We start from the raw sequence: 26,060 nt of genomic DNA, 5'->3' as shown, positions 1-26,060 counted from the left end.
CTAGCGTGTGTGCTAAAAACGCTAGTGCACCTTCGTAAAAAGGAGCCCATAGTGTTTTAGATGTTATATAGTACTCCCCCGATATTCGCGGGGGTTCTGTTCCAGGAAACCCCTGTGAATTGTGAAATACCACGAATACGGTTTTTCAATGGGGGAGACTGGAAAGGGCAGCGGGAGAGGCAGGCGAGAGCAGCCAGAGCACCAGCGAACGCAGGAAATCACTCGCTGTATGCTCCGACTGCCTCGTCCTGTACTAAATCGGGCCTTACCAATCAGGAGCTGCGTGTCAGTTATCGATTAAGACGCTTTGATAAGCCCCAGGATGTCAATGCCATAAATATACAGAGAAAACAATCAAGAAAAGACTAGTCAGGATACAGTAAAAGAACAAAAACAAAACCTACCCACCTAAGTGTTCTCATGCAAAACCTAAGTGTCAGATAGTCCTAGGGGATACTTAGCACCAACCTGTAATCAAGAATCAGAAACTGAGATTTGAAGTTTATTGAATATGTGGTCTCTTGTTTAGTATGTTCTAAACATTTTTTTTTCCAGAAATATAAAGGAGAATTTTTTTGCATAGAAACACAAGGGTCAATAGTCAAAGTGATTTAACCAGGCGGGAGAGTCTCCTGCCCTGTTAAATAGCTTGTTTGGGCTAACCGCTGTTATTCAATGGCACAACCAGATGTGTCTCTGAATATTAGAGAATGATATGGGGACAATGTTGTCCCTGTCCCCGCAGGAACTCAATTTCCCCATGAGTTTTGTTGCTGTCCCTGTCCCTGCCCCATTCCTGTAAGCTCTGCCTTAACCGCACAAGCCTTGAACACTTATGATTTTAAAGGGTTTCAGGCTTATGCAGATGAGGACGGAGTTTGCAGGAATGGGGCAGGGACAGGAAAAGAACTCATGGGGATGGGATGGGAAAATGAGTTTCCGCGGGGACGGGGAAAAATTTGTCCTCATGCCATTCTCTACTGAATATGTTACACGTGGTCTTATGTCCCACCAAATCTTAGCAGAGTGGAGTTCTAGGCGGGTTACATATTGCATATACGTACTTTACACAGACATGTATACATGCCAATGTTACAAAGAGCATTATCAGCACTAATCACTTAAGCTGAAACTGGTAACTCAGTGGTGGTTCATGGGGTAACTGGTTAAGTGGAGGTATTCAGCCTTTAACCGGTTAAGGCCCTCTTTTACTAACGCGCAATAGAGATTTCTACTGCGATCTGGGATACTACAAGTTCCAACACTGCTCCAATGCTTGTAGGAATTCTATTAGTGTTGGAGTAGTGTTAGAGCATTTAGCACTCCAAGCCATGGTAGAAACCTTTTCTGGTGAGTAGTAAAAGTGTGTGTGCGGGAGGGGGGGGGGGGGGGGTGATAGGTTAGCCAGCCAAAAAGGACTGCATAAATAGCAGTTCTATTTTTGGCTGGTTTAAGTCAGGGGTAGGCAATTCTGGTCCTCGAGAGCCACAGACAGGCCAGGTTTTCAGGATATCCACAATAAATATGCACGAGATAGATTTGCATCTCAAGGAAGCAGTGCAAGCAACTCCATCTCATGCATATTCATTGTGGATATCCTGAAAACCTGACCTGCCTGTGGCTCTCGAGGACCGGAATTGCCTACTACTGGTTAAGTAGTTAAGGGCTGAATATTGGCACTTAACCAGTCAAGCGATGTCCATGCGCACATATCTGGATATTCAAAGGCGGTGCCCAGACATGACCCAGTATTGAATATCTGGCCATAAAGTCAGTGTCAGAGGAAAAACAAAATTGTTGACCACTGCTGACTAAATATTTACCACTTATCGGTATTTTGCATACATAACTACCCCATGTGCTATGTCCTGAAAGTATGTGAAGTGTCAAGAATGTGCATACTTTTGGGTGACTTTAGGTGACTTTTAGACGACTCGAGTGTAGGCATCCAGGGGTGGAGAAGGGGTGGAACACAGGCACAGTTGCACTTTTGTGAATGTTGTTTATAAAATATGTGAGTACATGAGTACTTTTACGTGCAAACATTTACCAGCAGCTGGAAATGACTGCAGCTTCTTTTGAGCTTTCTACCTTGCTGTGCCTTATGCTTGGAACAAGCTGCCGAAATCCCTACAGCGGGCTCCGTCTCTGGCAGTGTTCAAGGCCCAGTTAAAAGCCCGCCTCTTCGAGAGTACTTTTAACTCCTAACTTCTCTCACCTTGGGTTCTGTCTGTCCAAGTTAGATTGTAAACTCTTCCCAGCAGGGACTGTCTATAAATGTCAAAATGTACAGTTCTGCTTATGCCTTTCAGCACTATATAAGTGATTAGTAGTAGTAATAGAGCTACAATTTCTGTGGGTTTGGTAGGGTAATTGTTATATAAAGACACAAAAGCACCTGTGTCTTTATAAAACAGACTTGAAACAGTTGCCTGCTTGCCTGTTACACATAAGTGACCTCTTATCCTCTTCCCTGAAAGAGGATAGTTTTATCATAGTACACATGGCTAAAAAATACATGCATATTTTTGTGTGTATGTGTGAAGTCTACTGGATTTTCAAAGCAAAAGTATGCACATAACTTCCATTTTCAAAATTACTCTAGAAAAAAATCTGCATTATATTTCCATTGGATCTTTAGCACACACAATTTTTTGTGTTCATTTACACACACAACCTTGAATTTTCAAAAGTACAAGTGTAAGTGAAACCCCCTACCTAACAATGCCCCTGATGAGTCAGTATGTACAAACAGTTTTACCTACATATGGGGCAGGACATGTGTTTAATCCCACCCCCTCCACACACACACATTTTCATAGAGAAATCATTCTTCTACCTGTAGAAATGCTTTTAAAAATTAGTCATAATGGTCCTAAGTGAAGAACATGACAATAAATATTAAGACACTATGACAAATCAAAGCCAGAAAGAGAGATGAAGTAATACAGCATATTTTATCAGAATTTTTTAAATTTCCTTTCCAATTATCTTCTAACAGAAACAGAAAAACTGGCTTCACAAAATATACCAAACACCAAGCACGGTGGAAAAGACCTTGAGGTGCTGAAAGTCCTTTATTCAAACATTTATACAAGACTCAACGCAACTGACTTTCGGCCTCGTGGCCTGCATCAGGAGTCTCAGCTGTAACTGGAATGGATCTGGTTTCTTGGTAATTATTTGGCTTACAATGGAACCTTGATGTAAAAATGATGGTCTGTAGACCAACCACAGCCAATGTGATCTGGCTAGGTGTACATTAGCATGCAAAGGTGGTTAGATACACTCAAGAGCAGTGTGGCAATATAAAACTCTGCAAACAGACCAACAAAAAGACTGAGCAAATCTCATGGACAACATTGTGTAGTGGTGGCATAAGGTGTAAGATGCAATCAGCTTCCAATGAACAGTATCAAGATGGAGCAAAGTGTCGAAGACACAGAACTGGCCCAGCACCACCATTGTAAGGAGAGAGGCAAAGCATCTGCTCAGAAAAAAAGCGAGAGAGAGAGGGAAGAAGGTGAGTTTGTAGCTTAAAACTGGTTGCATGAGATAGAAGAAAGAAGAGTGAAGATTCATCTCATGACCAATAAGGTAAGTTGGGTGACAGCCTGCAATAGAGGCAGTGCATGAAAATCCCAACTAGCTTGATGTCCCCCTAGATAGGTTTGGGACCCACTGATATCGAGAGAAAGCCAAAAGAAATTCTGTGTCCGTGGATGTGTTAAGTTACATTAATTCAAAATTTTGGGGATGTTTAGCAGAAAACTGTGTAACAATGAAGATTTCGGTGGAAAATGCCATGCAAACCAGTGATATGATAATTCTGTATTCCTGTGATTTCTGAGCTTACAAATTTATAACAGAATCAATACCAAATTTACCATTTACAGGCCCATATTATTATATATATTTTGAAATACCCTTAAATTTATCATGACACATAAGTTATAACTGAAAAGAAGCAGATCACCCACAAGTATATCATATAACCAAATTAGTTAATAAACCCCCCCCCCCCAAAAAAAAAAACAAAAAAAACAACCCCATAGGAAACAAAAAAGTTAATATCCATCAGTGTTTTCTCATTTCTCAAGAATCTGGAACCCTATTTTTCCTATGGCCAAACTATAAAGCACCCTGGAATGTGAAAGCTCTGCTCCTGTGCTGGCCTCGCCCATTTTTATTCCTCCACATAAAAGCGTTAAGACTGGAACAGTCATGGGATCCAATGATCCGATTGGCTGTATGTCCTCTTATCATGGGTGAGCATGGAAACATTTTTCAGTTCATTGTCTGGATATTTTCAGATGTTTTGTCTGATTTTTGGACTTTTTTTCATTTTGTTTCAGAAACTAATACCATGTTTTCTATTGCAAATACTGGAAGCAATAAGTATCTCAGGTAGGGTGTATACATGGTTCCAGGAATTCCTGCAATCAAAGACCTACCGTGTCAAAACTAAGAGAGGAAAATCAGACATCTAGTCCAATCCCTGCAGCATACCCCAAGGATCACCACTATAAGAACATAAGAAATGCCTCCGCTGGGTCAGACCTGAGGTCCATCGCGCCCAGCAGTCCGCTCACGCGGCGGCCCATTAGGTCCAGGACCTGTGCAGTAATCTTTTATCTATACCCCTCTATCCCCTTTTCCAGCAGGAAATTGTCCAATCCTTTCTTAAACCCCAGTACCGTTCGCTGCCCTATAACGTCCTCTGGAAGCGCATTCCAGGTGTCCACCACACGTTGGGTAAAGAAGAACTTCCTAGCATTCGTTTTGAATCTGTCCCCTTTCAACTTTTCCGAATGCCCTCTTGTTTTTTTATGTTCTGAAAGTTTGAAGAATCTGTCCCTCTCTACTCTCTCTATGCCCTTCATGATCTTGTTCAACCTGTATATTGTTTCCTTGAGTAACACCTTAGACAAGCTAGGTATAACTTCATATAGTTATGCCGATGATATTATCCTCCTTTTACCTACTGACTACTCAACAACCACTACAACAGCAAAATTGCAAGAGATTTTTAAAATATTGTACGACTGGATGAAGTCTTACAGGCTAAAATTGAATACAGAAAAAAAAATAAAAAATAGGATCTTACTGTTGGAAAAGCATAGATCACCCACCATAACCAACATAGAGGTAAACTCAGGTATTTATCCATAAATGCCTTCTCTGAAGTTATTAGGGGTGGTTATAGATGGATGCTGTACTTTTCAATTACAGATCAACAAAATTGTTCAGAAATCCTTCACAGAAACTTGCAAAATTATTCAGAAATTTTTGGCAAGGGCGCAATTCGCCTTCTGGTCCAGTCCCTAGTTTTGGGATTGCAACATCTTGCAACATCTTGAATCTGCCATGTCCCACTGTAATGATAAAACAGCTCCAAACCATTCAAAATACAGCTCTTAGATTATCCTTCGCCTACTTAGAGACACACTGACTTCCAATACAGGCACAAATTTTATTTAAATTTTATTGCCTGTTATTTAAAATTTTGAATGGTTTTGCTCCAACCTACTTGAATGAGCATTTTGCACTGAAAAACATGTCTAGATCAAGGAGAGTCTCATTTGCTTATCCTTCAATTAAGGGTATAAAATGAAAGAGAACGTTTGAGGGTCTATTGTCATTTCAGGCAGCAAAACTGGACCCTGACATTATTAGACTTTTCTTTATGGTGTCAGACTATAGAACCTTCCGTAAGGAAATAAAACCTATTATTCAGGAACTATGTTGGGATGTGTTAATGCTGTCCTATGAGGGGCATTTTCGATAGGACGTCTAAGTCTAAGGCTGGACATTTTCGGCAGGACGTCCACAAGCCCAGGAGAAAAAAATGTCAATTTTCAAAGCTGCCAGATGCCTATCTTTTATTTTTGAAAATGACCTACATATAAGTTTTGATCCTTAGGACGTCTACCTTTTTTGGCCATTTTCATAAATAAAAATGTCCACGTGAAAAATGCAAAAAAGCAAGTTTTGTAGTCATAACCAGCTACCTTGTCTGATTGTGGCAGAGAAATCTCCATCAGCTGAGCAGGTTTTGGGGATTCCTGCCGGCTCAGATGAAGGGGATCCCCCCTGCCAGGATCAGCTAGAGCCCTACACCCCCCCCCAACATCACTCCACATCCCCCAACATTCCAGTCCCCCATCACTAGACACTTAGGGCTCCTTTTACGAAGGTGCGCTATGGGTTTTATCGCACGCATCGGATTAGTGCGCGCTATAGCGTGTGCTAGCCAAAAATCTACCGCCTGCTCAAAAGGAGGCAGTAGCAGCTAGCGCACATGCTATTCTGTGCGTTAAGGCCCTAGCGCGCCTTTGTAAAAGGAGCCCTTAGCCACTTCAGTTGCGATATTCACTTAATCAGCCAGGTTAATCCCATATATAGAACATTATAAAAGACAGTTCTATCTTTAAGCAGTAACCCATAGTTGGTTAAGTGCAAAACTGGATATTCAATACCACTGTCGAAATTATGCCCAGATATTCAATACCAGGCCGTTGTCTAGTAAACAGCATTAAATATTCAGATATATGTGGCTGGCTGGCACTTAACTAGATAATTATGTGAAACTACACTGGCTTTCAATACGAGCGCAGGTGATATTTAAATTCTGTTGTATGCTTTAGAAAATACTCTATGATATAGCTCCTTCATATTTGATCTCTAGATTTAAATGGTTGGAAAATACACAGTCTCATAGGGGTCATGGGTGATTCAGCTACCTGACCATTAAAGGGAAGAAAAGAATGAAGATGTTGGACAGTTTATGTGCTTGCCAGGCAGCTAAACTGGATGAGGAAGTTTTGGGGTTGTTATGTGCTGCTTTTGCTTTTAAACATTTTAAAGACATTGTTATTTCAAAGGTTTATGATTAACTAATTGTGATGTATGTTTTGAAAATTTTAGTTTTGTAATTCTTGATGTTGATCAGCTTCTTTTACTGTATACTCCACCTAGAACTCTGAAGTATGGCAGAATATAAATTAATAATTAGTAGTAGTAGTCGTAATAAAATGTAATGTAAGTTACCGTATATACTCAAATAAAAATCTATCCAAATATAAATTGAGATACCAATTTCCACCCACCCCCTCCCCTTTTCAGGGGAAAAATGATTACGGTACTCAAATATAAACTGAGGGTTCATATTCTATTATTCCTCCCCTTACCTTCCCCATGGTATCCTACCACTCTCCCTCCCTCCCCGTAGTCTTCTCCCTCCATTGCCGCAATAAGCCCCCCGAGAACCAGCAAACTTTTGCTGCTGCAATCAGCATTCGCCAGTGCCTATGCCTCCTAACCCCTCCGGACCGGAGCTAGCATTCCCTCCCTCCTTCGCAAGTGAGAGTAACACCATAGGCATACTGTGATTTCCTGGTGGTCTAGCGGCACGTTAGACCAGGAGAAATTCCCATTCACTCCTACCCATTCTTTCTCTATAGTAAAAATGGCTGCCAAGACTTCCAGCAGCAATCTCGCTGGGCTGGAAGTCTTGGTAGCCATTTTTACTGAGGAGAAAGAATGGGCAGGAGGGAATGGGAATCGCTCCTGTCCCAATGCGCTGCTAGATCACCAGGAAATCATGGTAAGCCTGGGGGGGTTACTCTCGCTTGGGAAGGAAGGAACACTAGCTCCAATCCGGTAGTGGTGGGGGGCATGGGCATACGCTGACTGTGGCAGCAAAAGTCTGCTGGTTTGGGGGGAGAGCTTACAGCAGGGGTGGAGGGGTAAGACTAAAAAATAAACTGAGACCCCCCTTTTTGGGCCATTATTTTGGCCCAAAAATCTTGATTTATATTTGAGTATACTGTATACAGTAAACTGGACAAAGATAGGACTGTTATTTATGCTGTCATATTTGTCCAGTTTAACTTATCTGGTTAAGGCCTAAAAATCTGTCTTTATCCAGTTAAGTGCTGACTCTGACCTTGGACTGCTCACAGAACAGTTGGGTAAGTGCCACTGAATATTCCCTTAGGACCCAACCAGCGTGAATTAAATAGATAAGAGCCTCTTTTAATCAGTTAACTCACTTGGAATATCAACCTCAGTTTTGTGGCTGGATTTCAATATTAAAGAAATGGAAGGCAATCAGGGGAAAAAAAAAGTCTGACCTAGCTCTTCCCAGCCTATGAATCTTCACATTTAGCTCCAGAATTCTTAGATCACGGGGAAGGATTTAAGCCTGTACTCACAGGCTCTCATCCCTTCTACAGCTTCTACGTTATTCACACCAGTGCATGTTGAACTGAAACAGCCAGCTTATTAACAGGAAGTTTAAATAAGATGACTTATTACAACAGAACTCATTTAAAAGCAGGACTGTATTTACCCCGGTTTAATGCTATTTCCTTGATTTCCTTCTTTTTTGTCATTTTTTTTTTTTTCTTAATTTGAAAATTTTATCTGTTTCATAAGAGCAATTACACACTCACGTGTTCGGTGACGTGATACATAGAATTTCTTCAGTGCTGAATAAATCACTGTGCTAACTTGGCACCTTGTCCAGTGTTACTGTGTACTTCATGGACAATCAGAAAACATGTTTAAGTGCTTGTAAGATAAATCCATGACAAACATACTCACATCATGTACCACTGTACATCAAAGGGCCTTACAGAAAGGCAGCAGTACTTGACAGGTGGTGGAAGGGGGGAAGAACATGACATTTTCTGACAAGTTTTAAAAATTCTGATGGATAGTGATTGCACACTGACTCTCAGATTCCATATATGGCACCCGAATCTGGCCACCAACAGAGTGGCATAGCCAGACCCAGTATTATGGATGAGCCCACAGTTAACTTGGGTGGGCCTTTCCTCCCCTCCACCACAGAGATATGAACAAAATATATACAGGTTTTTATACCTACCCGGCATCCAGCATCTCTCCTCCTCTCAACTCCGTGGCCTCCCAGCATCGTTTTTCCTACCTCCAAAATCTGTCCCTCTCTGGTGTACCTTACAGGTGTCCCCGGCTCCTGCAGCAATTCACTTTTGCTGCCAGCGCCAGCCTCCCAGACTTCCCTCTGTCGCGTCCCGGAGTTGAGAGGCGGAGAGAACAGTGTGCTGTCATCACACCCAGGCCCATTTGTAGCAATGCCACTTTGTTAACTTTTGCAAATAGATCGAAGATGCAGGCACAAATTAATAGGTTAACAAGAGATTAACTAGCAATAAATTGATATGGGCAATCAATTATTGCAGTGAATTGGTATTAATTAGATTTTGATTGTGCACCTTCCTGTGCACTATTCTATAATCCTGCATGCTGAGATCCCCTGGGACACAACTCGAAAGAGGGCATGGTAGGGGCGTTCCAAAATTTGTGAACAGAATTATAAAATACTACCATTTCCATGTCCAAGTGCCACAAATTCGGTGCTAACATTTACATCAGGATGCAGCTGGCGCCCAAATGTGGGTGCAGAAATGGGCTTAAAGCACTATTCCAGTGGTTCTGAAACCTGGTCCTGGAGTTGCCCCAACCAGTCAGGTTTTCGAGATATCCACAATGAATATTCATGAGAGAGATCTTCATGCAGTGCCGAGAGAGCATGCAAATCTCTCTCATGAATATTCATTGTGATTATCCTAGAAACCTGACTGGCTGGGGTGCCTCAACAGAAAGTACTCTTTAAAGAACAGTGCTCCATGCCGATTTTTTTTCTAGTTTCCAAATTTGGGTGCCACTTACTGAATCCGGGCCTGAGAGCACCGAGTTATCCAGGGAACAGAGCTAGCACGGAGTGCAGCAGCACAAATGTTCCCGTGTCCCTGTACCAATTTAATTGAACCATCTACAGGGCTACAAATGTGTCTCCCTCCCATCTTGTGACATTAGTTCAGGCCTTATGTTACAGAAATAGAAGCCAGCTCTGTGGATGCCTGAGCACCCCCAATATTTAACAAACTCCTTGATTTTGTCCAGGGAGAGGTAATTTCCATTGGGTTTATCACCCCCAATAATTATGAAAAGTTGGTGACTCTGGTTAAGGATCCCATTGCGATGCGTTCTACAGGAAAATAGGAGGATGTCACACTGAACACCAGGAGTGTGGCCTACTATATGCCTAATTGAATGTGACTCCAGTTTTGGTTTTTGAGGGAATACCACACTCCTTATTTTGTGGTGTCAAGGACTGCAGAAGGAACTAAGGTGCTGTATAATTTACTGGGGGTCAGAAAGATATTGTTACCTGCAGGCCGACTGTGCATAGGAGTCCTTGTCTTTCTATGGGGGCAACACACAATGGATAGGTACAAAAGGACAGCAGGATGGCAAAATGAAAGGAGAAAAGAAGATGTTGCTTAGGGGTTACATTATTACAGTTCTAAATGAGTATATCACTCTGTCATTATGACTGGGAACCATGAAAGGAGGAGGACAGAAGAATGTGGGGGGAGGAGATGCAGCCGAATATGACTGCAGAACCTCTTCTACTGAAATACTGGAGCAAGGAATGTCACTCTACAGAAGGCTTTAGACGGGACAGAAAGCCTCACATTTTTAAAACATCTAGAAACATTCACTTCCTGAACCTCTTCATCCCCTATAAATAGTACTTTCCTATTGATTAATACTGGGGAGGGGGTGCAGTAGTAATCGGGGTGTGTGCCCTGCATTCCCCAATTTCCCCACAATGATGGGGTATGCTTTCTCTCCCTCCATTCCCCCTCCTTTCCTATATGGCATCATCTAAACACTCTCAACATAATTCATGGGGGAAAAAGCCACATTGCTTGTCCTGCTTGTGTCCACCCCATTAGTCGTTGTTAGACCTCTCCAGCACCGTGATGATGTCCCCACGTTCCAGTGATAGCTTCGAGTCATCTTCTGGAGGAAACAAAAGGCAAAGATTATCAGGAAGTAAAAATCATGTGAAACAACGTGGGCACAAGTTTTTGCCAGTACTGCAGAGGGTGTATACAAAGAAATATAAATTCAGGAACTAAAGCAGTAGCAGGTAAACCTCATCACTCAATGCAATGTGCTGGATTACAGGGTAACAGAGATTTGAAGGCCTTTAGGATTGCCAAGATATTAAGCAAAAAATACAAAAAAAAAAAAAAAAGAAAAGAGAACCTTTCTGTTCACAACCCACAAAGAAAAATAAACTCCTCACATAATTCTTTAGGGAGGGGAACCATGAATTCACCAAATGAAGGGAAGGGATGTCAGAGAAGAAACATAAAGGAAAAAGAAAGAAAGAAAGAATCTGGTCTACCTCAGCAAGCCTAACAATTCAAACCACCATGCAGCCACATCCATTTGAATCTCAGACCCTTGGCCATCTGCAAACCCCTTCATCCTCTATATATTTTCTGGTCCTTACTCATAGTCATTGGAACAGGGGAGCCACAGGTGCCATGGCACCCTCAAAAACCTGCAGGGTCTCCCCACCAATGCTATCATCACAATGCTGCTGCTGTGGAAGAAAATGAAACTGCGAGGTTGTACTCTTCCTCCTTCCAACTTTTCTCTTTCTCCAGCATTGCATTGTGGCTTCTTGGGAGAGCATCATGGAGAGGGCTGGAGAACATGGAGTTGGGGGGGGGGGCTATAGAGGAAAGCATCGGGGAGGAGTTGTAGAGCATGAGGGGGCTGTCCCATATGTTGTTTATAGCCCATTATTAATAATAAAATAAATATTTTAGTAACTTGATAGTTTTCATTTTTCAGATGCCACATGCACCTTTTTGAGTTAATTAGATATAGAAGAATACAGCTTAATTAAATATTGTTAAACTAGTAGATAGGATTCCTATTAAAGCATCAGTCATTGGGGGCTGAGAAAGATGGCCCCATAGCGAGGTCACAGATCAAGTGGTGGTTTGAGACTCCCATTGCCTTCTCCCACATTCCATTTTTCCTTGACAGCCCTGATGACAGCATTAGGCTCTCTCGATACCCTCAATGTCAGCACTGAATCTCCTAGACACTCTCAATGCCAGCAATGAACCTCTCCGACACCCTCAATGACAACATTTGGTTAAGCCCCACCTCCCTGAACCCAAGTCCTGTTCAAAATGGAAACCCTTTCTCACCCCCCCCAAACTTCCTAACTCCCTCAGGACTTACCCAGAGGTGGTTGGTAGTTGTTTCATAGGCTGGGATGGAAAATGTTCCCCTCTGCTTCCATGGAAAAAAAGGGCCATCATGACCATTAGTAGTAGTCTGACTTAAAGATGCTCCCTAACTATAGTACCATGAGACTACCACTGGGTGTCAAGATGGCCATTTTGTTTCCTGAAGCTGGACAGAGCAGGAACAGAAAAAGAACTCTCCCATCCTAGCCCACACCACCACCACCACTGATCACTTCTCAGGGATGTTGGGGAGAGGATATGGCTAAGATTTTCATTGGTACAGGTAAGTAGGACTTGGTTAAATGTTGTCACTGGAGGAGTTGGGAGGTTTAGCCTTGCCATTGGGGATATTAGGGAAGTTCTGTGCTGTCATTGGGGGTGTTGGGAGGACTTGAAGGTCAGGGGGTTGGGCTGCATGGGGGGATCAGATGGGGAAGGAGAACACTGTTGCAACAGATCGGAGAAACATTATTTATATTTGCTTGGGCAACAAAATTTGGTTATAATATGTACAGCAATTCATTGTCCCATAAGGACATATATGGTGCAAAAAAGTTGTCTAATAATTCAACATATCAACAAATATCTACAAGATATTGTAGAGTGGCCAGATGATCTTAGATTACAACAGAGGCTTTTTTATTTAGTCAGAGAGAAAAGTTGCTGCAGATGTGGAAATAAGACCAAATGGACTGGAAGGAATTTAGAAATTCTATTAGATGAGGATTTGACTTTTCAGCCACAGATCTCTGCATTCTTCAGTCACAATTTTCAAGTTAGTGTCAAATTTGTGGCCTTCAAATATGTTTGACATATAAGAAGTTGAGGTCTTGGGTTCATTCTACAGTGACAGTAAAGACTGATTATTACACTATGGTATATAGTAAGGTTAACCTTATTTTTGTCTAAAGAGACTTCAATTATTACAGAACAGCATAGCAAAGTTAGCTTTTGGAGTATAAACATATGACTCTGCTTTTGAGATCATTACAATGGCCTCCTATTAAGGCTCAGGTTGTGTTTAAAATTCTAGTTTTGGCTTTTAAGAGCTTGGGGAGCCAACATATTTGGCAGAACTGTTGGTGTGATATGTACCAAAACAGCAGATGAGATTAGTTAGTGCTAAGAGGTCAATGGTTAGGTACTATGGCCAGATTTATGGAATTTAATTCAATTCACATTCTTGCATTCTGCAACTTTCCGATCAGATTCAGTGTGGATGACATTCAAGATGACCTTTTATATACATAGGGAATATCACAAATCTAAATTTATCTGTAAGCTCAGTCTGCCATGTAATTGAGCTAAACAGGTGTGTTTTAAGAGATTTATGGAACCTTAAATAATGACTAATCCGCCGAACCAAAATTCAAACTTGATTCCTTCTGTGTCTTAGTGCTTGCTTTTCACAACAATTAATAGCAGAACATCTGGGTGGTAACAGCACATTTCTTGTGCCATAAATTGTTTCTGCCTACATACTGTCTACATCACCCTGCTTTTCTTTGGCATTGGAATTTTTTCCATTTCTTCCCTCTGGGTTTCTTGAAAAAGACCATGAAACATGGCCCATGTCGGGACCTCCTAACAAATTTAAGTTAAGTAGGATTTCTTTATCCTTCCTGCCATTGAAAAATTCAGTCAGATATTTCAGAACACCTTATTTTCAACACTTAATAGCCATACACAGTGATGGGATGGTGAGTTCGGCTATAGGAGCTCTGGCTCTTGGTCGGACTACACATATTCTGAGTGTATGCCTAAGTGTCCTTCACAGTAATTGAATTTTTTCCTAAAAATAAGTTTGTGACCTCTCTTCTGAGAAGTCTTCTTTCTGTGTTATATATATTTTGCTTTGACTTCTCAGCCCTGAAAATTTTGTTTGTACAATCATCCTCACCTCTCCTATTTTTGACTTAGTCTACATAATGTGGTAGCCATATTTTTATTTCATGTTTTATTTTGTTGGTTTGTTTGAACTAGCAGCTTCCTTCTGCTCCTTGAGTTTGCCAGATCAATCAAAATTGGTCTTCATTGGGGCAACAGTGCCATGAGCCTTCATTTTCAACTGCTTAGAGCTTTTTTTCAAATTTTTAACCCTCAATCCCTTTCATCCAGCCCAGCCTTTCTAATGATAGTCCTAGGCCAGGAGACATGGATCCTGCCAGAAATGTGGTATGTATCGGTCTAGGGTTTCCAGATGTTTGGATTTACTTGGACATGTCCTCCTTTTGAGGACATGTCTGGGGGTCCGTCTAGGTTTTGAAAAGCTTCCCGACAAAATCGCATCAGGAAGGGGCATCCGCGCATGAGTGGATGCTGTTTGGGGCGGGGCTGGGGGACGGAACAGGGCGTGATAAAGGCAGAACTGGGCAGGATTTTGGCCCTCAGAATTTTGACAATTAATATGCATGAGATCTATTTGCATACAATAGAGGCAGTGCATGCAACTAAATTTCATGCATATTCACAGGGAAAATCCTGAAACCTGACTAGGTTGCGGTCCTCAAGGACTGAGGTTGGACACCCCTGCTTGACAGCATCCTCAGCCCCAGCATGATGAGGAGCAAAAGCTGGGTTTAGAAACTTTACACCGGTCTTTCTACAGAAGTTTACCACACTGCCACTGAGTGAGCCTTTCTCTGTGCTTTTTTTTTTTTTTAAATTCAGAAGTGCTAAAACGTGAATGTGATCGTTATGAAAGATGGCAGCTGACTCCAGAATTTCAACAAGGCTGAAATATAAGGCAGGAGGATGAGAGAAGAAATACAGTATTTCAGGTACATACTGGTGGTACCAAGAGGAGGAGGCGCTTACCAGCATTGTAATTCTGAAGAACTCGTTTGGGAAGGGAGCCTGTCTTGAGCTGCAAGAAGAAAAAAAAATATCAGACACAATACTTGTAGTCATAACTCTGGCTTTCCTGTGAATCTGTGATTGCAGCAGCTGCCCTCTCCTTTGGAATCATGGGAAATCAACCTTTTAGTTGGGGCTGGCTCATACAGGCTACTGCTTTTAAAACCAAGTAAAAGCCTTACCACACTGAAATGGTCTACTGCAGGGGTGTCCAATGTCGGTCCTCGAGGGCCGCAATTCAGTCGGGTTTTCAGGATTTTCCCAATGAATATGCATTGAAAGCAGTGCATACAAATAGATCTCATGCATATTCATTGGGGAAATCCTGAAAACCCGACTGGACTGCGGCCCTCGAGGACCGACATTGGACACCCCTAGTCTACTGCATTGTCTATTCCAGTGTTTCTCAACTCGGTCCTGGAGTACCCCCTTGCCAGTCAGGTTTTCAAGATATCCACAATGAATATGCATGAAAGATATTTGCAAATAATGGAGGCAGTGTATGCAAATCAAGTTTATGCAAATTCAGTGTGGATATCCTGAACACCTGACTGGCAAGGGGGTATTCCAGGACTGAGTTGAGAAACACTGATCTACTCCACTGCTTAGACAATATGATGCTTTAGCATTTTTTAAAATTCTCTCTTTTTTTATCCCATGCCTTGACCAAACTGCTATTTTTCTTCAATCCCTACCGGAAGCCACCACTGCTATTGTTAAGTCCTCTCCTCTTTGTGCCAAGCTTAGCTGACATTTTTACCTATATGAATCTGCCTGGGGCAACAGATGCTGCCAGTGACTTGGGAAAGATGGTAATAGTGGAAACAGAAGAGGGGGGGAAGGGTCAGAGTACAGAAAGGGGAAATAAGAGTAGGAATGGGAAAGGTGGGCAAAGAAGGATGAGAAAGGGGAAGAAGATAGAGGAGAGTAGGGTAGGGTGAGGTGGGAAGAAAAAGGATTTGAGAAGGAGGTTTAGTGTGGAAGAGGGTAAAAGTGGAGAAAGGAAGGTGGGAGTGGTAAGAGGAAAGGGGTGAAAAAAAGGATGAACATGGGGAAAGAAATCGGGAAGGAAGGGGTGTGAAAAAATGATATGGGTTATTATGGAAACAAGAAGCAGTACTGGACAGCATGTTTCCCAACTGCATTCCTGAAAGGAGAGTTTACCATAGTAAAAGGCCACATGGACGAGTAGGGAAAGGACTTCAATAATCTCTCAGAAGACAGGGTGGGGGCAGAGCTACATCTCCAGCCTTTGGTACCTTTTCAGCTTCATCCTCCATGGCTGCCCGATCCTCTGGTGTCTCCCCATTCTCTCCTCCGATTCCATTGTGCTTTAAATTATTCATGTGGATCTCCTGTGAGTTGCAAGATTTCTCGGCAATGTCCACATGACAGAGCACTTCCTCTTTGTCTGAGAGGGGCACAGAGAGAGAAATGCTCAGGAGTGTATGTCATGTTATTTCAACAGTGACAAAAACAGTAGCAATATATTTTTTTCAATAATGACCCCTCTCCTCTTCCCGCCTAGGTGTTGAGTGATAAATCATTGGAGAATGACACAGATTAATTATGAGAGCTTCTAAGACACGTTTTCTCTTTAGAGAGCCAGTAGTTGTTATGTTGTTTTTTTCCTTAAGTGTTTTTCTTTCCTTTTATGAGAATGCATTTCTCTCCCCTTTCTTCTCGGTTCTTGTTGATTGTTTTATTTTAATTTTGCAATATTGTTGTCTGTGTATCAGTTTATATTGTATTTCCCTATTTTTATCTTTTGTACATCGATTAGGAAATGGATAAGCGATTTATCAAATTTTAATAAAAATTTGAAACTTGGACCTTGAGACTGCCTCCTTCCTGGGGTGTTAATGATTTCACCACAGCGTCTCCAAACTCTGCTCATCTGCAGAAGCAGAAGTCTGCTCCTGAAACTGAGCCCAGATTTTGGTACTCTCTAATATTTGTTGATTTGTGTTACCATCAGTGTGAACAAGGTACACAACCAATGAAGGGACAAAGCATGAGCAGTATGGCAAAATCCCAGTAATCCCAGTACACTTCCCCCTCCGTATTCGCGGATTCACTTATTTGCGATTTTAAACCTAAAATTCCTTTTTCTTTTTTTGGGGCTATTTTAAGCCCTATAAGCCCTTCCCCCCCTAAAGCCTTACCTGGTGATCTAGCAGGTTTTCAAGGCAAGAGCGATGTTCCCACACTCCTGCCCCGTGCAGATCGCCCACAGGAAATGGCTCAAGAGACTAGAGGAGCTCAAGGCAGCCATTTCCTGTGAGCGATCTGCAATGGGTCAGGAGCGTGGGAAGATCGCTCCTGCCTGAAAACCCGCTAGACCACCAGGTAAGGCTTAAGGGGGGGGGGCTTACAGGGCTTAAAATAGCCGGGGGGAAGCGGAAGTTAGGGGCAGAACCGGCCTGAATATTATTCGGGTGAAGGGACAAAAGCGCGTGAGACATCAGCATGCCAACATTGGAGTGCCGACAATTCGGCGCAATACACTAGCGCGCCACGGAAAAACTTACTTTTAAAAAGCTCCGACGGGGGACTTTACTTCATATTCTTCACACTGCCATTGGGGGGGGGGGTGCAATCCCCCACATTATAGAGAAAACTGAACTTTTTCCTAAAAAATTGGAAAAAGTTCAGTTTTCTCTATAATGTGGGGGGATGCACCCCCCCACCCCCCCAACGGTAGCGCAAAGAGTATGAAATAAAGTGGGGGGTTCTCCACTCATACCCCATGTCGGAGCTCTTTAAAAGTAAGTTTTCCTGTGGCGCGCTGGTGTTTTGTGCCGAATTGTCCGTAGAAATTTTCTGCCGGTCCACAGGGCTGGCACGTCCATTGGGCTCAAGACAGTGATTGGCCCAGGCGCCTTAGGCCCAACCAGTAGGCGGGGCTTTGGGATGGATGGACCAATCCGGCCTCATTCCGTCGTTGGCTGCCTGCCGGACAGGCGGGTTTGGCTCCCGTCTGTCAGGCCAACTAAACAAAGGTACGGGAAAGGGGGGTGGGGGTGTTGTGGGGGTCGGCCAGGGGGGTCGCGGGTCAGCTGGGGGGGCGGTCAGAGGTTCTTGGGGAGGGGCGGTCGTTGGGGGGAGGGGGGTTTGCATCGAGGGCAGGAGGGCCTGAGATCCCTCCTGCCCATAATGTAGTGCGGGGTGGGGGTAAGGGGTCACTGTGGCCAGGAGGGTTTGGGCTCCCTCCTGGCCCGAACAAGTAGTGGGGGGGGTCACCAGGGCCAGGAGGGTTTGGGCTCCCTCCTGGCCCGAACAACTAGCGGGGGGGGGGGGGGGGTCGCCAGGGCCAGGAGGGCTTGGGCTCCATCCTGGCCTGATATTGTCGGGGAGTTGGGGAGTCGGCGGGGCAAGAGGGCTTGGGCTCCCTCTTGCCCCGATCGTGTTGGGGGTGCCGCGGTTGGCTGGGGCAAGAGGGCTTGAGCTCCCTCTTGCCCCGATCGTGTCGGGGAGTCGGGGGGGCAAGAGGGCTTGAGCTCCCTCTTGCCCCGATCGTGTCGGGGGTGCTGTGGTTGGCTGGGGCAAGAAGGCTTGAGCTCCCTCTTGCCCCGATCGCGTTGGGAGGGGGGGTCGCGGTTTGACATGGCAGGAGGGTTTGGGCACCCTCCTGCCTGGATCGTTGTGGGGGGGGGGAATTCTGTAACCGGTGATGTTTTTGACAGACACTGGTTACAGAATCCAGCTTTTAGGCGAAGGACTGGCTCCTCCTTTGCCTAAAAGCCCTTCTGTTGGACGTTTGTGGCCTAGGCGTGTTTTTGTTTCATTATGGCTAAAAAGTGTAGACGTGCTGTGGGGGTACTTGTAGACGTAGTGGAGATTGGGCGTTTAGGCAGAGGAAGGCCATAATCAAAACATGGACGTTTGTTTTGGTTATGGACACTTTCCCTGCTTCTGGGTTGAACGTTTAGGGACTTAGGCCAAAAGGGTACTTAGACTCTTTTTTTGATTATGCCCCTCCACGTGGTTTACATAAAACCATACACAATAAAATATTTAAAATGAACAACTACACAATTAAGACCAAACATAGAATCATACTCATATTAATTCCACACCAGAGATACCTGCTAGAGAATGACACGGTGGCGGTTTACCCGCGGCCACCGCATTTTAGCCGCGGGTCACCCGCCGAAAACGGGAAAGAAAACTAGCAGTCGCTGCGGCGACGGGGACAAGGCCATTCACCGCCCGCGGGGCGGTGAATGGTCTTGTCCCCGCAGTGAGGCATGAAGGATCGCGCGGTCCCCGCAGCTCACACCCGCCTGCCCAATCGATTCTAGTGTTTAGCCAGCTCTCTCCCTTCTCCTCACCTTAGTTTATAGATTTTCTTTTTCGGCGACCCGCACGCTATCAGAGAGCCGCGCACCTGCTGCTGCTCAGTTTCGATCTTCTGCTCTGACGCAACCGGAAACAGGAAGTTGCAGCAGAGCAGAAGATTGAACACTGAGCAGCCGCGCGTGCGCGGCTCTTTGGGAAAGCGTGCAGGTCGCCGAAAAAGAAAACCTATAAACTAAGGTGAGGAGAAGGGAGAGAGCTGGCTAAACACTAGGATCGATTGGGCAGGCAGGTAGTGGCTGCGGGGACCGTGCGATCGCTAGTGTTCCCGGCTCAAATTGGAAGGAGGGAGTGAAAGGGAAAAGGATTCTGGGCCAAGGGGATGAAGTCGGAAAGAAAAACCCACAGCAGGAAAGAAAGGGAAGGACTGGCAGGTGAGCCAGATGCTAGAAGCAGGGGGGGGGGGGGAAGAAAGAGGGAAAAAAGCTAGATGGGGTTGAAAAGAAGAGACACACTGGTATGGAAGAGGAAGATAGGGGAAATCTGGACACAGGAAGGTAACAGAAAGAGGGGAAATTATGTGCATGGGGCATAGGGATAGAGACATAAAGGGGACATGCCATGGGGATGGTATATGGACACAGGGGGGGCAATGACAGATACATAGGGGAGATATTAGAAATGGAGAAAATAGGAGCACAGAAGCGAGATGGTTTGTGGGGATGGGACAGGGACCGAGCTTGCAGGCTCCAGTGGCTTGCACAAATTACATTGTAACGTGCCATGAAAATAAGAGGAAGGAAGGTAGATAGGCCACGCGAGAGGAGCTGAAGGGTAGTAGAAAGGAACAGATGGTAAAGGAGGGAGGGAAGGGTGGTGGTGGAAAGGAATAGAACAGACATTGAAGGAGGGTGGAGAGGAACAGACCCCCAAGGGAAATGTGGAAGACAGAGTGGGAAGAAGACAGATGCCAGACTATGCGGGAGCGGAGGGAAGAAGATGGGTGCTAGACCAATTGGGGGGGGGGGGGTTAAGGGAGAGGCACAGTAACAGCAAATGGAAGACGCAGAGAGAAGACACACAGTGGATGGAAGGAATTCAATGAGAAGATGTGGAAAGCAGAAACCAGACAACAAAGGTAGAAAAAAAAATTATATTTATTTATTTATTTTTTGCTTTAGGATAAAATAGTATATTAGTTGTGTTGATAAAAATTTATAAACAAAGCCCTGCCAGCTGAACATCTCTTTCTCTAGTTCAGCAGCAGGAACTTTGATTTATAAGAAAGGAAAAAGCTAAATATTACAGTACTAAGGCTTATATGGATGCAGCGGGGACGGTGACGGGGCGGTGAATGGGATGGCAGTGGCGGTGACGGGGCGGTGAAAGGGATGGCGGTGACGGTGACGGGGCGGTGAAGGGAATGGCGATGACGGGGCGGTGCAGAGGATGGTGGACCGGTGACGGGGCGTGACTGGGACAGATTTTTTCCCCGTGTCATTCTCTAATACCTGCATACACATACAAATCTGAAAATGAGAACCTTGGATCATGCTCTCCCAACACAGGGCCCTTTTTACAAAGCTATGGTAGGGATGCCGCTGTGGTAAATGCACCGAAGCCCATAGGAATTGAATGGGCTTTGGTGCTTTGTAAAAGGGGCCCATAATCTTCCTATACATACAAGTTTGTAGAAAAAAGAAACTTAACCTGCTCTCAGTACATGATCTTACATATTCATAAAAAGGAGAAAGAAGGTCCCAGGCCTCGAAGTAAAACAGAGCAGCAAACGAAGAGGCACAGGAGATGTCGAAACAAACCTTCAGTTACATGTGCTTTATTAATGGTATATCCAATATTCAAAAACAAGTTAATGACATTGTTATAATGTGCTCCTTGTTGGAGCACGCATATTGTTGGCTTTGTATTCATCTATATATATAAAATCGGAGGTATGTATGTGTGTATGTATGTATGTGTGTGTGTATGTGCCGCGATCACGCAAAAACGGCTTGACCAATTTGAATGAAACTTGGTATGCAGATCCCTTACTACCTGGGATGATATGTTCTGGGGGTCTCGCGGCCCACCTGCACACGTGGGCGGAGCTACAAACAGAAAATCAGATTTCACCCATTCATGTCAATGGAAAAAATGTAAAAAGCTGCCATTCTCACAGTAATTCAAAAACGGCTTGACCGATTTGAACGAAACTTGGTATGCAGGTCCCTCACTACCTGGGGTGATATGTTCTGGGGGTCTCGTGGCCCACCTGCACACGTGGGCGGAGCTACAAACAGAAAAATCTGATTTCACCCATTCATGTCAATGGAAAAAACGTAAAAAGCTGCCATTCTCACAGTAATTCAAAAACGGCTTGACCGATTTGAACGAAACTTGGTATGCAGATCTTTAACTATCTGGGGTGATATGTTCTGGGGGTCTCGCGGCCCACCTGCACATGTGGGCGGAGCTACAAACAGAAAATCAGATTTCACCCATTCATGTCAATGGAAAAAATGTAAAAAGCTGCCATTCTCACAGTAATTCAAAAACGGCTTGACCGATTTGAACGAAACTTGGTATGCAGATCCCTCACTACCTGGGGTGATATGTTCTGGGGGTCTCGCGGCCCACAACTCTATGTTGCTTGCTCAAGGGTGGGTTCACCCAAGAATTTATATGTTCTTGCTCCTGGAGGTGAAACTAAAAATGTTGTTTATAATCAAGTTTTGCGTTAGTTGTATTGTATTCATTTTGTCAAATATTTCACATTATAATTTGAATATATCTGTGTGTGTGTATGTATGTATGTTCCAGCATAACTCTTCAATGCATGGACAGATTTCAACCAAACTTGACATACACATTACTTACTATCTGAGGACAAACACTGTGGGGGTGGGAAGGGGGGATATGTAAAAATGATTGAAAATGACAGATTTTAGTATCTACCCCATAGTGTTTTCGGGCTCACAGCATACTCAGCATAACTCTGAAACGCATGGAGAGATTTCAACCAAACTTGGTACACATATGACTTACTATCTGGGGAAAAATATTGTGCAGGTGGGATGGGGTAAAATACTGTGGGGGTGGGAAGGGGGTGATATGTTAAAATTATCAAAAGCGACAGATATTAATGTCCAACCCATAGTTTTCGGGCTCGCAGAGATGAATACCGACACTCCCGATGCCGTTTAAGTCTAAGTTCAGCCCCATAGAGAGGGACATTCCTTTGGGACATGTGGAGGGTAGGGGGTTGGGACATGGGGGTGGGGCATATGGGACATGTGGGAGGGGTAACGTGGGGGGTGGGACATGTGGGACATAGTGGGGTGGGACATGTAGGGGGTTGGACATTTTGGGATAAATAAATATCCGGGCAACGCCGGGTAATCAGCTAGTCTTTTATAAAATCAATAAAACTCTTTGAACTAAAAAAAAAAAAAAAAACAAGTCCTTGACATACAATGAAAATGTGGTCCTGACTAGGATACAAGTTTTGTTGACTTCGCAAATATTGTGCTGAAGCGCTCTGGTGCTTCTTTCCTTAGTAGAGACGCTGGAGCGCTTCAGCACAATATTTGCGAAGTCAACAAAACTCGTATCCTAGTCAGGACCACATTTACATTGTATGTCAAGGACTTGTTTTTGAATATTGGATATACCATTAATAAAGCACATCTGGTTTCGACATGTCCTATGTCTCTTCTTACATATTCATATATATATATGTGCAATGGGTCATCCTAGTCTATAATATTAACCTTATACTATTTCACTTTCATCAGATTATTTCCTTGGATGAACTTGTTACCTTGACATTTCAAAATAAAGTTAAACCCAAGGTTGAAACCTTCCTGTTGGAGGTAAGAGCTAACTTTTCACTTTGGAAGCCTTACCCAGTATAGGGTCTCTGCCACAGCTAAGCATCGAGGTTTCAGAGGGCTCTTCTTGCTGCACAGGCTCCGAACTGTCCAGTTGTGTCTCCAAGGATGTGCCTTGCATGGCAGAGGGAAACTCAAGCTCCTGCTGTGACTTCCAGTAGTAACCATCAGCAACTGACTCGCTTGAATAGGCATCATTGCAGTATGGTATCTGAACAGTGGCATCAGGAACAAGCTTGGCAGTGGGCTGCATTATAGGACTAGCAGGGACTCCAGTACTATTGTTGGAAGAAAGCAGGGACTCTACGGTGGATGGAATTTCAGCCAAATCAGGCTCTTCCTGGGGCAGGTGCTGAGGCTTCACAGAATCTTGACTTGACAAGCTCTCCAGGGGCAGAGATTTATCAGCGAAAGAGCTGGCAGCGGGTGCAGGCTCAGCTTTTTGTGGCAAGTCACCAGGTGGTACTTCAAATGGGCTGCTGGTTGGTGAAGATTCCTCCTTTGATATTATAAAAGGTAAGGACTCATGTCTGGGTGTGCTGGCAGGGGGTGTAGAAACTACTCTGCATGGACTGGCAGTTGGTGAAGATTCATCCCTCAATGGACCCTCAGAGAACAAAAACTCATCTGTGGGTGAGCTAATATGGTGTAAAGATCCAATGCTATGTGGATTGGTGGGGGGTGGTGTTCCAGTTTGGGGTTTGTTTACTGGGGGCTGAGATTCAACTCTCGGTGGGCTAACAGGTGGCAAAGACCCAGCTTTGCGTGGCATGATAGGAGGTGGGGATTTGCATGCTAAAGGAAGAGACTCAGTTCTGGGCGGAACAGTAGGGGGCAGAGACCCATATCTGGTGGGACTTGGACTGAAAAAACCTGAGGAGGGTGAAGTAGGTTCAGGAGTGCGAGAGCCCATGGAAGAAAAGAATTCATTTCGGAGGGAGTTAGAGGGAGAGACAGGGCTCTCCGGTGTTCGGAATATAAAGGCAGATTCTGTCAGACTACGCTGATACCGCAGGAACGGTCTCCGAGGAACTCCTAGGATAAAGCACAGAGAAAAGTATCACAAAAAGCAAATGAATACAGCAAACACATCAAAATGACTCTCTGCTCTGAGTTCTTTCGATCTTTTCATGGAAAAGAATGAGGGGTCAATGAATTATACAAACAAGAATTTTACTCTTTTTTTTTTTTTTTTACAGATGGGATTAACTCCCTGTTCCTTCCAGTAATTTCTCACAAATAGCCACGAGAATGGCAGCACACAGAACAGTTAGCCCCACAGCATTCTAGGGCATTGTATCCACTATAATAAAACCCTTAGCGCGCATGCGCAGTTGAAATTTCGTGCGGCCGTGATCCATGATCCATGATCTGTGGCTCCGTGTCACCTCATGCGCAGTAGGAGCCTTCGGTGGTTTGCAACACGTGCGGCAGTTTCCCCAGCAACGTTTCTGCCCCGATCCCCGACGCCGGTTGACTTCTGACGATGCCTCTCCTTCTCACCCCCGGACTAGCAGCGGCAGCCGCGGGACATTTGCTAGGCTGTGGGAGTACAGTGCTGCATCAAAGGAATCAGCAGACTGAAAACACATTGAAGTGATAACTAGTCTTAGAGGAGCTAGTCATTTGTAATTAGTGATATGACCGATTATCAGCTTCAGTCTCAGTGACATTTTTTCTTCATAACTGTGTTGTCCTGCTTAGAGAATGACACGGTGAAAAAATTGGTCCCCGTCACCGCCCCGTCCCCGTCTCACCATCCTCTGCACCGCCCCGTCACCGTCATTCCCTTCACCGCCCCGTCACCGCCACTGCCACCCCATTCACCGCCCCGTCACCGCCACTGCAACCCCATTCACCGCCCCGTCACCGTCACCGCTGCATATATAAAAGCCTCAAACGGGTACGATTTTAAATACTTTTCTTTATTTACGCATAAAGGAAACATTCTTTAAAACAATTGTTTAAGGACTCCTGCTGCCATTTGAAAGAAACTGATGCAGTAGCTATATAGATTTCTTGCTGATTTGGGACTATGTATTGGTTTTAATCTGTGTGGTAAATTTATTTTGTCTTCAGTCTTTTTCTTAAAGTATTTATGTTTCAATTGTGATTCAGATAGAATTATGGATGTGCAGACCAGAAGTCATTTTTATTCTTCCAAAACCAATGGAATGTTGCAAAGAAATGATCTAATCTAATCTAATCTTCGTTTTATATACCGAATCTACTCCCTAAGGAGCTCAACTTGTATTATACATAATGTGATACTCTTATGTTGTTTTTGTATGCATCAATAAAAATTGTTTGAATCTAAAAAATGAAACATAACAAGTAAAAACTGTGAGATAAAAACAGGAATTGGTTAGATTAGATGGATGGAAAAAGTTAGAAAAAAGTATGTTGAATCGCTTAAAATTACTATACGACAGCTAAAATCAAATTAACTATTGTGACAACAACCAGGTTTTTAAACTTTTTCGAAATTGAAATAATTGATCTACCAGTCTTAGAGAATCTGGAAGTCCATTCCAAATTCTCACCAATTTAAAAGTTAGTATTTTTCGTTTAGCGCGTGGTTTACGTGTGCTAATCTTGAGCGTGCGCTAAAAACGCTAGCGCACCTTAGTAAAAGGAGCCCTTAAAATAGGGAACATATACAGGCAGTCCCCAAGTTACAAACGCCAGACTTAAGTACAATACAGTGGTTGAGCATGTTATACCTTAGAGGGAACGTGGTTAGGGCCAGTTGGCCCTTTTGTCAGCTGAGAGCAGAGGTAAGCAGCAAGAATCTTAAAATCTACAAGTTCTGAGTTAGATATCTGACTTAAGAACAGCTTTAAAAATGTAACTGCTTATATATTCCTATTTAATTCACCTGCTCTCAAATAAATTGTCTTCAGCA

General features: G+C 43.8%; 1 protein-coding gene across 4 annotated transcripts in view; it reads right to left on the bottom strand.

Moving 5' to 3' along the window:
• Window positions 1-8,327: 8,327 nt before the first annotated feature.
• The window catches only part of LOC117364847 (drebrin-like), a 239,838-nt gene continuing 222,105 nt past the window's right edge, over window positions 8,328-26,060 (bottom strand). For all 4 annotated transcript variants that reach the window (XM_033954529.1, XM_033954559.1, XM_033954550.1 and 1 more), the window contains 4 exons: window positions 23,171-24,190; window positions 16,226-16,377; window positions 14,928-14,976; window positions 8,328-10,857 (listed from right to left, as the gene is read on the bottom strand). In XM_033954529.1, the coding sequence (XP_033810420.1) occupies window positions 10,787-10,857; window positions 14,928-14,976; window positions 16,226-16,377; window positions 23,171-24,190 (1,292 nt within the window). In that variant the 3' untranslated portion in view covers window positions 8,328-10,786. The remainder of the gene's footprint in view (window positions 10,858-14,927; window positions 14,977-16,225; window positions 16,378-23,170; window positions 24,191-26,060) is intronic.

This window comes from Geotrypetes seraphini, chromosome 1 (genome assembly GCF_902459505.1).
Source record: "Geotrypetes seraphini chromosome 1, aGeoSer1.1, whole genome shotgun sequence".
In the NCBI taxonomy this organism is placed as follows: Eukaryota; Metazoa; Chordata; class Amphibia; order Gymnophiona; family Dermophiidae; genus Geotrypetes; species Geotrypetes seraphini.
Note: the sequence above shows the minus strand (reverse complement) of the source record. Positions and strands in the feature narration are given on the sequence as shown.